Source organism: Pieris napi, chromosome 1, assembly GCF_905475465.1.
Source record: "Pieris napi chromosome 1, ilPieNapi1.2, whole genome shotgun sequence".
Taxonomy (NCBI): Eukaryota; Metazoa; Arthropoda; class Insecta; order Lepidoptera; family Pieridae; genus Pieris; species Pieris napi.
Window position 1 is genome coordinate 14,122,677 of NC_062234.1, and position 15,272 is coordinate 14,137,948.

General features: G+C 33.6%; 1 protein-coding gene across 1 annotated transcript in view; it reads left to right on the forward strand.

Annotated features, from left to right (window-relative positions):
• The window catches only part of LOC125049131 (ceramide transfer protein), a 44,420-nt gene that overhangs the window by 25,493 nt on the left and 3,655 nt on the right, over nt 1-15,272 (forward strand). The window contains exons 7-11 of the mRNA XM_047648255.1: nt 7,590-7,772; nt 11,511-11,617; nt 12,546-12,667; nt 13,180-13,361; nt 14,022-14,145. Coding sequence (XP_047504211.1) covers nt 7,590-7,772; nt 11,511-11,617; nt 12,546-12,667; nt 13,180-13,361; nt 14,022-14,145 — 718 coding nt within the window. The remainder of the gene's footprint in view (nt 1-7,589; nt 7,773-11,510; nt 11,618-12,545; nt 12,668-13,179; nt 13,362-14,021; nt 14,146-15,272) is intronic.

Below are 15,272 nucleotides of genomic sequence, written 5' to 3' on the forward strand. Positions count from 1 at the left end.
TAATTCCGCAATTACATTTTTTTTCAAATGTTTCCAACACGCATGAGTAGGTGTGTGAGGGTGTGGGTGCATGTGAGCGAGTGAGTAAATTAAATGTGTGCTCTCAGAAGCATCATCATCATATATATTAGGTCTCATGAGCATCTCCAACACGGCATAGGTTTGTTCATAAGCCAGCCCTATTATGTTATTATACATAATTTGTTTTTAAATATATTTTGATTTTTGCATGCTTATTTGAGGTATGTAATTGCGTAGATAATGTGCTTTCCGTGCAAATAAAGGGGTATATATATGTATTATTAATAAAGGCCAGTGAATTTAAATAACATGCTACCTATGTTTTATTATGTTATAATAATCCAATGGCAATATTATTATTATTTTTTTAGTACAGAATACATACCATACAATTATAGACAACTACTAAAAAATTCTACTTAAAATATAAAACAACTTACATTCTATAGTACTACTATATATTTTGGTCTTGGCCTCAGTTTGCATACGTTTCTATCATCTCTATTTGGCAGTGATCAGGCTTCTTTGTCTGATGTTGTCGACTTTCGGGTGTAAGACACCGGTGCCTTCACGATGTTTACCTTCACCGTAGGAGCAAGTGTAAATAGCGCATGTAGAAAGAAAAGTCTAAGTAGTGATTCGAACGCACGATCTTAATATTAAGAGCTTAAGCCACTGCTCTTTCGTATTATTTATAGGTGCCCATGCGCTCCTCCATTATATAATAAAAAATCTCACATAGTGTATTTGTTACCATAATATTAAACATATCGATAATTTCTATTTGATGAAAAAGATTATTATCATATAAAACACGAACTTTTCTTTATATCACACAGATAAAGGATACGCACAAAGGTAATAGTTGATGGCATGACAACAAAGGGTTGGCTGTTACGTCAGCCATTAGGGAAGACAGTTATTGAGGGCACCCCTCGTCATGGTGGATGAGTTAATATAGCATCAGAGCTTGGTTTAATTGGATGACCTTTTTTTTACTGACCGACTTCTTTGTGTTGTGTTTTGTTTCTGAAGTCAAACAGGGTGATCTCGTACAGTCGGATTCTTTTGTCTAACGAGTTTGTTCGTTACAAGTATTTCCTCTATATCAGTTACCTCTTAGTGGTGACTGGTCGGACTTGAATTCGTGTATGGGGCGATGTTAGTTATTTCGACTATGTGCGTGTTGTTCTAACGAGAATGTAAGTGCGTGCTATTATGTCACCATGCCTCCTGCTGATAGAGGACAAATATTTGCTATTTTTATTATTAATTAACTATTAATTACTTGAAGATGTTATGTGGAATATGGTGTAATGGTTGCAGTTTTTTGTTTACAAAAATTTTGTAAAACAAAAAACTTGGCGATTAATAACAGTGGCGGAGAGTTTATTGCCGGTTCTTCTCATCCGTTCTACGCCCTTGATTTGAGAACAGACGTTCATAAGTGTACATGAATAAATGATTTTGAATTTGAATTTAAAATTAAAGTATGCATTCGTCTTTTATACACTTAAGTCGAACACAGCGAAATTTTCAAAAGCGGTACTGAAATAAGTGTTTGTATTGTCGTATTCAACTCTTTTCCTAACGTTTAGTTTCCGACAGTCCCCGTCAGACATAATATGACGTCAGTCATAATTTGGTTAGCTATCCCTTTATTTTGAGGTCAGGGGTGTGTGTAGTCGTCAACCGTGATGTAGATGGTAAGTAGGAATTAAATATTTGATTTATTGTGAAAATAAATTTATATGTCAGAGCGAAGTTTTGAATGCACAAATCTCATTGGTTATTTGTTTAAATTAGTTAATATAACAGATTATTTTTAGATATGTATTAGATATTCAGATTAGCACCAATATTACAATTTATTTATTTAAGATTTAAGCGAATGCACTCGAACGGTGAAGAAAAACATCGTGAGGAACGGCTTGCCTTAGACCCAAAAAGTTGGCATGTGTCAGGCACAGGTGACCTATGTATGACAGACACAAATGCTCATGAAACAGATACAGAAATCTGAGGCCTCAGTGCCCCTGATTTTATTTATTCATTTATTAGTGTATAGATGCATTTGACAGGTTCTATATTTGAACTACTGGACGTTTTCAATAGATCGCAATTGTACCAAGAAACAAAGGATAAACAAAGTGTTAAAATTTAATTCGAAAGGATATTAGCGGTTGCATAGAAAGTTAATAACTGGTAATTTAGCGGCTTCGTTAGCTGTTGGTCCATTTCCGGCGAAACAATTCGTGACGTCATTCGCCTTTGATGTGCTAATTTCTTTATCTATGAACAAAGCTATTTTGTGACCTTGACTTTGTGATATCTTTTTCAGGTAGACGTGATTTATGTGTCGTTCAATAGGCATATATTACGTAAGATGGTTAGTTATTTCAGGCACGTAGATAGTAGGTTTTAAAATGATTATAATATACGTTGGTTACAGTCTTTTCTGTATTTTGTTTTGTGTTTATTTGTTTTTTCGAATCGGAACGTTGGTGATCTTTTTGGGTACATGGCATGCCACACACATGTGCAGTGCCACGAACTACGTCATCAGGGATGAGAATCGCGCTATCAAGCCAAAACTAACACTATTAAAGACAATTTTATTTGGAGGAGGATTGAAAGTGTTTTTGTAGAAATATTATGTATTTATAAAGTAATTCTGTCGTTCGAGGGCACCTCATACATTGTTATCATTTATGCTAAATCTATGTAAATACATTTTATCTTTAAACATGCGCTATCGTGGATTGATACCTACTGTCAGATGATGTTTTTGTGCATTGATGTGCAGTTTGTTGAGTTTGGGCAAAGTGGTATGGATTTAGGATGTTTTGTTACGTTTATTCATTTGTGAAGTCATTCGAAAGTGATAAGGACGGAAAATTCTTCCCATTCTTTTGTCTTATTAAAAACTTGCCTGTTTCGATTTCTGACTACGTTGGACCTTTATTTTTTATTATATTATGCGAATAAATATAGCCTATTATTCAGAATAATGAAGAATTCTAATCGCTAATATATAACACGGTCGAGAGGTTTTTGATTTTATGACAAACATACAAATTTATATAAATAAAAATAGATAAGTCTGGACTGAACGGCTGGACCAATTCGATTTTTTTATTTATCCTTGAACTCTTAGGAAGGTTTATACTTTATATGAAGAAAAAAAAATATAAAAAAAATATATTTAGTAGGACTTCTGTTTTTATACCAGAAAAGCGATCAGTTTCTATGGGGTAGCTTAGCTAAATGTTCTATATAGTGGTAGTTCACAATTTGTAAATAACACTAAGAATTGAAAGACCTAAAAATGATTAAATTTAATACATATATATAACATTACTATTAATACAAACTCCTTTGAGCTAGTACTTCGTGAAAGTAAGAATTAGCAACAATGCGACCGCAACTTTTCACATTTGTTCCGTGCGGTTAACTTTATGACGACTTGTCACACCCACTGCGAGTTAACCCACCCCCAGTGACGTCAAAACCACACCCTTAAAAATACGTCGCTACGTGCACCAAATGCTCTACATATCACCTGAATGCTATCTAAAGAGAAAATATTTTTATTCTTGTACTAGATGCCCATGCGAACTCCCGTTTCACCGTAATATATTATGTTTTCTACTTAACCTAACTTTTTTATATACCAAAATATGGAACATTTGGCTATGCTATTGGGATAGAAACTGTTCGCTTTTCTGGAATAAAAACCTAAGTACTATTTAACTTTTTTTATATTTATCCACTTTTTCACTACAAAAACCTTTCCAGAGTTCAAGGATGAAAAAAAAATTGGTCCAGCCGTATTTGAGTTTGAGGCATAGCAATATTTTGTGATTAATTTTTATATGTATATATAATATTTATACTAAGGAAAAATAATCGAACTACATATATAAGTCCACGCTTTCTTTTAGTTACTAATAACTAACTAAATAAATAAATCAGTGGCGCTACAACCTCTTTCGGTCTTGGCCTCAGATTTCTGAATATGTTTTATAATCATTTTTAAATCTAATAGGCAAGTAGGTGATCAGGCTCCTGTGCCTCACACACGCCGTCGACTTTTTGGGTCTAAGACATGTCGGTTTTCTCACGATGTTTTCCTTCATCGTTCGAGCAAATGTTAAACGCGCACATAGAAAGAAATTCCATTGGTGCACAGCCGGGGATCGAACCTACGACCTCCGGTATGAGAGACGCACGCTGAAGCCACTAGGCCAACACTGCTTTTTACTATTATGGCCACGAAAAAGTTTGTTTTATATTGTATTACTTAACGCACTTGCGAGCCCGCTGGATATGTGAGTGTCTAGGTATGGGCGGCGGAATGATTTAACATCAGATGACCCTGCTTTGTTACAAAAAGCAATAAAATCCCGTATTTTCTTACTACTTTGGTTATAAGCATAAGCATATTGCTAACTCAATCTATTTTCGTGACAATATCGATTTAATTAGCGAGTCAGACACTCTGTTCCTGCAACGCGTTTAACGTTATTGTTTATATGTGATAAATAATAACTATAAATAACAGCTTTACTCAGTTCATATGATACGATAATAAACAGTTTAGTTTATTTATATTATAAAACAGGTCATAGACAAAAGATGTAAGAGATTACGGCTAAGAGCAGTGTCTGATATCTGGTGCTATAAACAAACAAATGAGGAGCTCGCTCTCTGTTGTTTTACTTTCTTTAACATCAGTGGAATAACAGATGCAGAAGTTCTATATAAGTTAGGTCATAGTTATGTTATGGTTTAATAACTGTACTACCAATTTTATTTCATAATTAACAATAATAATAATCTTAAAATACTATATAACTTATAATATAAAACAAAGTGAGTCTTAGCTTCAATCTTTGACGATTTTGCGCTGCATACCATACCCTCTACACGACGTCAGACGGGGGCCATATGCTTGCTAAACATCCGATCCCGATCCTCTCTTATTCTCTCTAGGTGGCCAATCTAGCGGAGTTTATTGGCTTTGGCTTCCCACATGATGTTGAGTTGGGGTCCAATTTTGCTGACCCTACAACCTCCATTTTCATTGCGCCAATTTTTTTTCCGCAGTACTTTCCTTTCGGCTACCAATAATTTCTCTTCTTTTCTCCCATATAGATTACTGTCAGAATATTGATTTAAAAAATCTTAAGAGATATATGTCTATTGTCTATATAACAGATATGGGGTATATTACAATAATATACCCATATCTATTAAAAAGAAGAGTTATGAATAATTGGTAAAAGCTTACCTTACCTTAAGGCTATGCTACGGGCGTAGTACGAAGGAGAATACTTGGTAATATTTGTAAGGAGTTTCAGCTATTTACTCCATGCCCCACATTCCTAACTAAATCTTCCTTTTAAATGCCACGACCGGAATATCTATTTGCGTATTATGTTACAAGTTGTTTCTTTGTCATATGTAATAAAGAAATTACAATGATGCCTGGTATTAAATAGCTCATGGCGTGTTTTTGTTCAGTGTCATATTACTTGCAAATACTGAATGGTAAATATGTGTCGCAGCGCAAATAACGTAAGCATTTATTTGCAAAATAACGTTAAGAATTTATTATAAAATTCCTATCTCATGTTTTTCTTGACGAATCTTTTAAGGTAGAATTCACTTCTCGTCCCATTCGCTTAGCCACTTCTTTATCTTTCTTGAAATCTCTACTGTACAAGCATTATATGTCCACATCGTACCCCTAACTGATCTGAAATTATCGTGATTCATGTACACTTTTTTATATTAGTGTCCCTTTCGCTGTATACAATATACATATGTTTTAATTGCTTTGTTCCAGTTTTGTCTAAGTAACTATATGTCTTATGTAGTTTTGCACTTCGTGTGGAAGGAATCGATAAGAAAGCGATAAGTCCGCCAGATGATCTTTTTGTTTAATTATTTTAATTGTACTGTATTTCTGTATACTTGCTACGAAGTATTAATAAATAAAATATATATTAAATAAATAATGGTTTGGTATAGCGTCTGCTTATAGCTTTAGATAAAACTAGAACCTAGGGCATTGAGTAATATCGAGTCTGTGACCGTGAGTAATATATGTGATTACACTGTTATATGTATAGATGAAGTCATCCGTATATTTGAAACTAGATCAATTAGATTCGGTGACAATATATAAAACGAAAGATCATATTAATCAATTATGTTAAGTGTTCCAATGTTTGAATGAAATGATGTCTAAAAATGACCTTGAAACCTGATCTCCATCGATTGCAAAGTACCATTACGATCACGTCAACTTTCTGACACAAATCGTGTCAACATCGAACTTTGTAACATTAGCTTTGTATAAATAACTGTATATCTTAGGTATTTTTGCACTTCTTGCTTACCTTATTTAATTAAAATAAGAAATAAAATAAGTAAAATATGGGCTTATTTACAAATTATTAATATCGATCCAAACCGCCTAGGCTCATATATCTCGTATTTTTAATAGACATTGTTAACGTAATCAGTGAAATTTATTTCCTAACAAAGTGTCCTTATTCGTATGTAGGTTGTCGGCGCCCCGCATACGATTAATTGTTTTCTTTGACATGACTCATGTTGCATCGATTAAAGCCAGTTCATCGGTTTATTTTTTGGTTGTTCTCGATTTATATAATTCTTAAATATTTCTTTTGTTTATATACTTTCTAAAATAATGTGTATGCTTAAAAAATACAAGAAAATATGACATCACAAATATAACATACATACACATACACAGCAATTATATTAGACCATAAGCAATCTATCGAACGAAAAAATTAAACAAACAAAACAACAATATTAACCAAAACTAAATGAAAACTTAAACCTCATTAAGAGCATGATAAACAAAGTAGACTGTTGTAAGACATCAATATTTTAATCGATGTTAGCAATCAAGTTGTAAGAGCGAGATAGCCTTTACAAGAAACAAATAACGAACCAAATAAGAATAACCAACTGAATTATCGATTTAATAGTTTAAAATGAAAGAAAATCTGACCTTAAATAGCTTAGATAACACAGAGAAAACAACACTTTAACATAATAATCAAATATTTTATACATATACAGTGTAACGTAAAAAAAAGTTATAATTTAGTTGGTTAAACACAAAAACCAAAAATTAATTCACTCTTTATAACGCAACCGCCACTCTCTGTTACGAATAAATATTTTCATATTTAGACATCAACTACATACTGTAATTGTTTTTATAATCAGATTACAAAACTTACCGGTACCGAAATTTCTAAAAAGGTCATAAACAACCGTCTCGCCTTTGTTATTGTTAATTGCATGAACACGTGTGCCATTATTCTTAGATTACATTTCCTGTAGGAAATTTATATAAATTATTGTAATTACATAGTTAAATTTGGTGTTTTTTCTCTTTTCTCCCTATAGCGAAAAGTCTCTATAACGAACAAAAGTCTCTATAGCGAACAAATAGGTTTAATACAACATTAAATAATGTTTCTAAAATCAACATCAATAAATGCTTAATATGTATTTTTCAGGAGGGACCCCACTCTACCCTACCAGACGACGAGTTCTATGATGCGGTTGAGACAGGCTTCGACAAAATGGAGGAAGAGAGGTGTGCCCGCGTGTCCTCACCCACGGAGGTCACAAGGGACGAGGTGGAACTGCCACCGCCGGCCATTGATAACAGACTAACAGTGCATCCATTGTGGGCAGAGGTTAGTTACAATAGCAATGCAAATTCTATTAAAATAGTATTAATAATATAAAACTAAAATAAATTTAAAAAGTTTATTTATATATAAGGTCCCTGTGGTATCTTTAATGTTGCCAGCATTTCTCCTCTGTATTGCGATACTTACTCGTTGAGCGAGGAATGCACCAGCTCTGGGGTCCCGGTACTATCTACCAGGCGCCAACTGAAATCTTTAATTAGTAGGCCCAAGAGTAAGGTACAAAATCAAAGAGGGTACACTTATATTTTTCCTGTTTATTATTTTCCGTCTGCTCTACGGTCGCGTCAGCTTTTGTGTTTGTCCACGGGAGGTGAGAAAGGACTCCCTCACAAGTAGCGTCCCAAAATATTAAATATAATACAATAATATCAATTGAAGTCTCGTAACCATCCAATGAGTTTCCTGAGAGAGATTCCTAAACCATAAGTAAAAGAATGTAGCCTCAGATTTCTGAATCTGTTTTATGATCATTTGTCTTATAACTTTTTGGGTATACGGCACGCCGGTTTCCTCACTTGATTTCCTTATTGATATCGGTTACATATTTCAAAATCCGTCATTTTCAGTTAAAAATACACGTAATAAGACGTGTAATACGTTAATAATTACAATTCACACACTCACACACATATTCACATACTTACATTCACGTACACGTCGCGTCACATTGTCAGTCTTATACGACTTTTGTTTGATTAGATGTAACACTACTTTTATTTAAAAATGTTTTAAACATGCACCACGGATTAATTATTGTAATCTAGTTACGTAAATATACACATGAATAAAGTTTGTCTTAAATAAATAAACTGTTTATATCTGTTTCAGTATTTAATGTGTGTTTGATATGTGATAAAACGAAAATTCAATAGAAAATAAAAAATACATGTAGATTACAAATTCCATTGTATATGTTGCGGTAAGCGATATAATTAGCATAACTATCGGTTTTAAAAATATTTTCTTGAGTATAATATGATATTATCCAATTCATATATTATTTAAACTAGATTAAAATTTGTGTACAGTATAATTATATAGATTCTTAGATGTGTCGTTTCAAAATTCTTGCGACTTAAAATAACTTTTTTGATTCTACCAAATGTGCAATAATAATAGAGCAGTGTTGGCTTGAGCTTGCGACTCACTGAGGTGGTAGCCGAACCAAATCCTGCACACCAATAGACATTCCTGTCTATGAGTGTATTTAAGAACAGGAAACATCGTGGAGAAACTAGTTTAAATGTCACCGTAACAAAAGTTTGCCTTAGACCTAAACATCGACGATATGGCGAGCCTGTGTTAGGCACAGAAGGCTGCTCTTGGCTAACTAAATCTGAAGTCCTGACTTACAGCGGTTGGGTTGTAGCGTTAATTGTTTTTTTTAATGATAAATAAAGACACATTTCGCAATTTAGTGAGATATCGTTTATAAGTGATATATTAAGTCTATTTGTACAGCGAAATCATTTGCTATAAAATAAATAGATTCGACGCGGACACAAAACATAATTATTTAAAAAAATACTAATATATTTTAAATAGAAGTATTTATTGTATTATTTGTAAGAGGAAGCTGTTTAAAGGTTAACCAAAAGGCCTTACGTATTACAATAATGATACAGTTTTAATTGTTAACATCTGATAACATTCACATTGCGTAATCAAAACCTGTGTTAATATGATGTCACCGTAACAAAATTTGGGACAATTACAAATACCTCAATAATTTACAATTTAAAGTCTCCAACTCTTTATTGGTGTTATACGCCATAGGCTGACACTAGAGCAAGTCAAACCTAGGAACAAAATACCATTACATAGCTAAGATATATCATATACAATTGATCCTATAGGAGCCTTCGTGAAAAAAACCCAACCACATCATTAAATACCACTCACGCGATTTTCTTTGACCGGTTCGCATTATTCCGGTCCAGTAATCCAGCGAGTCATTCCAGTCCAGTGCTGGACTGGAATGACGTCCTCATTATTCCAGACATTAAAAAGTTTTTTTTTTAAACTGTTCAATTATTACTGTTAGAAGAAGTAGTTGATGAAGTGGAAGAAGAGTGGGTGAGAAATTGGATAAGCGAAAGAAATGAAAAAAGAGGCTCAGCAATGCTTTTGCAACGGCTAGAATTAAAAGATTCGTTGGAATACAGATTGGCAATGAGAATGACATCAGACAATTTTGATGAGTTGTTACGATTACTGAATTATTTAATGACAAATTAATCCCACACATTACTCCAGTAGCATTCCAGTCCAGAGCGGGATTGCTACTGGAATAATGTGAACCGGGCATAAAACGACTAAATAGTTCGTCACGTTCATAAAACAATGTCGGATTTGAAAAAAAATCCAAAATCCTCTTTTTATTATACTTGGATACATTGACTAAATATTACCGCTACGTTAAAAAAAATCCATGTGTTTTTGTAAAGTGACGGATTTGATAGACGCTCATAGAAGCATGTAATTTTTCTAGAAATCTGTGTAATTTAATGTTATTGTTTTTATTTTCTTTCCAAAAAAAAAAACCCCTTTTGTTTGCTTGTATGCCAATTTTCATAATTATAGAATATGGATTTAAAAAGTTATGACAAAAAAAACTAACATGATTATATTATTTTGAAATGGCTGCCCTGTAAAGTTTACAATTTGTCAGATCCGTCACTATTCTACGACTGTGACGCGTTGTTTGTTATAGAATACGTTACAATTTGTAACATTGTAACGTTTATATATATAACGGTTTTTCCTAAGGAACAATAACTTCCGTGCAATTTGTGGAATTCATATATTTGAACTAATTCAATTATGATAACCTTACTGGAAGACCTTTGCAACTTGTAAGGTATCGTAACAATAATAATTAAAAGATCAATAAATGTTAATTTATCAAGGGAATTGCAATTTTGAACAAAAATTTTAATATAATAACATTCAAGTAATGATTTTATCGATTGATATATATTTGAAAAAATGGGACAAGGCAAACTAGTTTTACGTCTGATTCACAAATGTTTATTTTAAACGGAATATAGTTTATTCAGTAACAACTAATTTAAAGCTTTTTTACTACCGAAGCCTTTTATTAGTGAGAGAAAAGACTTTGTATTTTATAATAAAAAAGCACTTGCATTATTTATTATTATTTATTCAAGTGCACTTCAAGGATTGATTTCTTCACCTTTTAATGAATAATTTTTCTTTAGGCTATATTTTAAACACTATGCCTGATGTCGTTTATTGGACCAAGACATGCCGATGTCCTCACGATGCTGTCTACATAAAAATCATCCTTTGGGATCTCTAGGACTCCAATAGCTCGAGTACGATCCCTTAACTGCTAGCTCATATATATAAATAAATAAAAAATATCCATTAGTCGAGTACTACACTACAGTAAACTACACTAAGTCCATGTTATTATGTTTTACACTAGTACTCGACCTCCGACGGAGTGAAGGTCTCCTCCAAGTTTTTAAATTTCTCTCTATTTCTCGAGACAATTTTCCAATTCTACCTCGCTATCCCTTTTATTACATCTTCCCAAGTTTCTGGTGGGCGCCCTCTCTTTCTTCTTTCCACTGGGCTATTCCAAGTAAGGGTGTCTTTGACCCATCTGCCATCACAAATGTGACCAGCCCATTCCTTCGGCTTATATATAGCCTAATAAATATGTAGGTGATATTAATAAATATTTTAATTTAGATCGACAGGATATCCACGGAACAGATTCAGGCTGCATTTGAAGGTGTAGGAGGAGAGATTGGTTGGCAGCTCTTCGCTGAGGAGGGGGATATGAGAATGTATAGGAGGTAAGATTTAACTGGCTGAAAATTTGTCTTATTGTTGCTATCTCTTATAACAGATGATCTGCTGAAGTTGATACGGAATTGCTTGCTAAAATCACTTCAGTACACTGATCACAGATAACCCTTTTACACGCCGGACTTACTTTTGTGTTTAATGGTCGTAAAAATCGGTGGACATTTTCAGACTCCTTAGAAAACTTTCGCTGGGTCGTTTTAGGAACCTTTCCATTATTATTATTTTCTTTATTCCTACATAATTATGTATTTACATTGTATAATCGCGGGTACTTGGCGGACCCATGCGACTTCTTCGATACAAAACTTCTCTCGGGAATGAGCTGCGATATTGCAGGCTACTCGATTGTACCTTGTTAGCGTGTCTTTTTAAGTTCTCATGTCATTTTCACACATGTAAATGCTTTCTGTAAGATGTTTTCATAAGTATCTGATTGTTCTTGTTTTTACATGTGTGATGTTTCGAGAGCATAAATAAATTTAAATAAATAGAAGTTTGAAGATTAGCGTTACTAGAATCATACAAGAATGTGTCTCTTTAAGTCTTATAAAAATGTGTCTGTTGTAGGACTTACAAAAATTTTGTCTGTTTTAAGATCTACAAAAATGTATCTGTTTTAAGACTTAGAAAAACATACACAATGTTTAAAGACTTAAATGAGAAGTGTAGTATTAGTCTTGGTTTTACTTTACGGGTATCTAAAGACCGGATAGAAATCACGGTCCTTATTCATAAACAAACAGTTAAAGAATGTTTTGTCACTTTTATACTTTTTTGAAGTGAGCACTGAAACACAAGGACTCAATCTTAGTCGATCACTCTTTTCGTGGTAGTCGATTGGAATTCGATCAGAATCTAGTTTAAGGCCGGCCTTGTATTGGGGTAATTCAACTAATTGTGTTATAATATTTACAGAGAAATGGAAGTAGATGGAATGGTGATGGATCCGCTGAAGGCGATACACAAAGTTCGGGGCGTGTCTGCGAGGGAGATGTGCCATTACTTCTTCAACCCGAGATACCGATATGAGTGGGAGAGTAAGTTTATACCTTTAATTTTTTTTTTAAATGGCGAACTATTTGAATTGTACCTAACTTTCAAATTTATAATAAAAAAAACACTGGAGCTACCTTCTAGGTCTTGGCCTCAGATTTCTATATCTGTTTCGTGGTGACGCAATTTTTCTAGAAGTGAGCTGTAATTAATTTTATTTGAGACAATAAATCGTATTGTTTTCGTCGAGAGTCTAAATTATCCCTCAAAGGCCGGCAACGCACCTACTAAAAATGGGTGTCTATGGGCTGCGATGACTGTCCTTTTTGGACGTCCCGCAAGCTCGTTTGCCCCCCTATTATATTTAAAAAAAAAGAGAGATTTTGTAAAGTCGTTTTGGATCTTTTTAATTTTATCTTTGTGAACTGTGTAACTAGGTGACCAAACCGAGCAAGCATTTTAAATTTTTTCCTCATCGTAATGATTGCACGTTCTTGGAAACTTTATTCGCTATTTCATTTGTGTAATTCATTTTCGAATAAATGAACAATTCCAGCGACCCTAGAGACGATGAACATCGTGGAGGCCGTGTCGTCGGACACGCTGGTCTTCCATCAGACCTTCAAGCGCATCTGGCCTGCCTCGCAGAGGGACGCGCTCTTCTGGTCGCACGTGAGGGCCGCGCCCCACAACACCTACGCCGTCACCAACCACTCCACTGCGCATCCGGATTACCCGGTTAGTGCTACCCGGTTAACCGGTTACACTGAATATTGACAAAAATATTTATCATTTCTTAAAAGGCCGCCAACGCCCTCGCAAACCGCCGAAAAAATAATAATAGCTTAGAAATATTATATATTTTAGTTTTTGATGCTATTGAAACGTTTCAAATTATTTTTACGTCATCTTACTACATCTTACTTAAATGCTTTCTATCTTTATCTTTAACTCGTCGTCATACATATTTTTTTTGTTTAATTTGATAAGAAATCATTAAATATATATAATTAAGGTTAGGGGAACTAATATCATAGTTATTTGCTACTTGAGTTAAGTTCGGTGGCGGTTGTTGGAGAGATGTTCAAATAAATGAAACACTTTGTTCGAAGCTAAGTGTCAACTGTATTTAATCGTTTAAAACAAGAGCTTATAATTAACTATTATGTTATTTGTGTTCTTAAAACTAACACATCTGTTATAAGGAATGTATGTGATTGTACTGTATATTATAATTTATGAGAGTTTGAAAAACTAAAGGTCTCATTTATTTTCGTAGTAACATATTAGCATTTATTGGTATGTAAATTATTAAATAATTAAAAAAAAAACATAAAGTATCAAGATTATTGTCGAACAATGACGTAACAGTTGTCTTAAGTGTAGAAATGATTCCAGTCCAACACGGGGGCCTGCATCCGTCTGCTGGTGACGGTGTGCCTCGCGTGTCGCTCCACGTTCCCGCCCAACGAGACCCCCGGACGGGATAACATCACCACCAGTATCGCTTACTGCAGTACCGGTGAGTTCACTGTTCATTCATTATTATTTAAATAAAAGATGTCATTTTTTGTGTTTGGCAAATTTAGAGAGTCTTTACTGAGATTTTAATAAAACTTTTAGCTATTTTTAATGATCACTTCATTAAATGCACAAAACAGAAAATTTAAATTGTTTTACTTGATTGCCAAATACTGACATTTTTATGATAAGGACTTGATGATAATTACTAACATTGTCAAGGTCAATATTTAATTGATATTATTTATTTATTTCGTACGTTCGTGAGTTTTTTATAACATTTTTAAGCATTTTTTAGCTACATTAAATATCTATTTGCTTGGAATTGTGTTAAAATTTGAAGGTATAGGTAACTGAGTTACGTAAAGTTTGTATTAGACCAAGAAATTTGAAATAGTTGGGTTTGCCTTGCCTTGCTATGAAGAAGGGGTGTGAAATAGTAAAATCAAGTAATAACAATTTTGGGATGTAACACTATTTTATTTATTTTTTATTTAATTATGATTATTATTCAAACACGTTTATATATATAGTACAAGCATTTGATTATTGTCAAATTCATCGAAGTCTCGAAGCTGGTTTTTGTATCGAGGTAATATGTGCATAATTCACATATCTGCTTATAATTATGTTGGTCATTGACCTCATTTGCGTGATTAATTAAAATACTATTAATTCAGCGAATAGCTTTCCATTTGACCTTTTAACGAAATACTACCCTTTAATGGATAACAATTATAATGGGTATATTTTGATTTTATTATGATTCTGTTGGAATATAGAAATGCTGTTCCTTTTTTATTATTTGTTATATTTTTGATTTTGTATTTGACAATACCCGTCACTAAATCAATAGCACGCACACGAGTAAAGCTCCATACAGACTATTTTTCTGAAGCATTAATCTCGAGAAGGTTCTTCATTATGCAGTGCAACCTTATAAGTTCTAGGCCTCAGATTTTTTGTATCTGTTTCATGATCATTTGTCAATCTAATAGTGGTGTCGCCTTCGACTTTTTGGGTCTAAGGCAAGCCGGTTTGCTCAAGATGTTGTCCTTCACCGTTCGAGCGAACGTTAAATGCGCACATATAATGAAAGTCCATTGGTGCACACCCGGGTCGAACCTA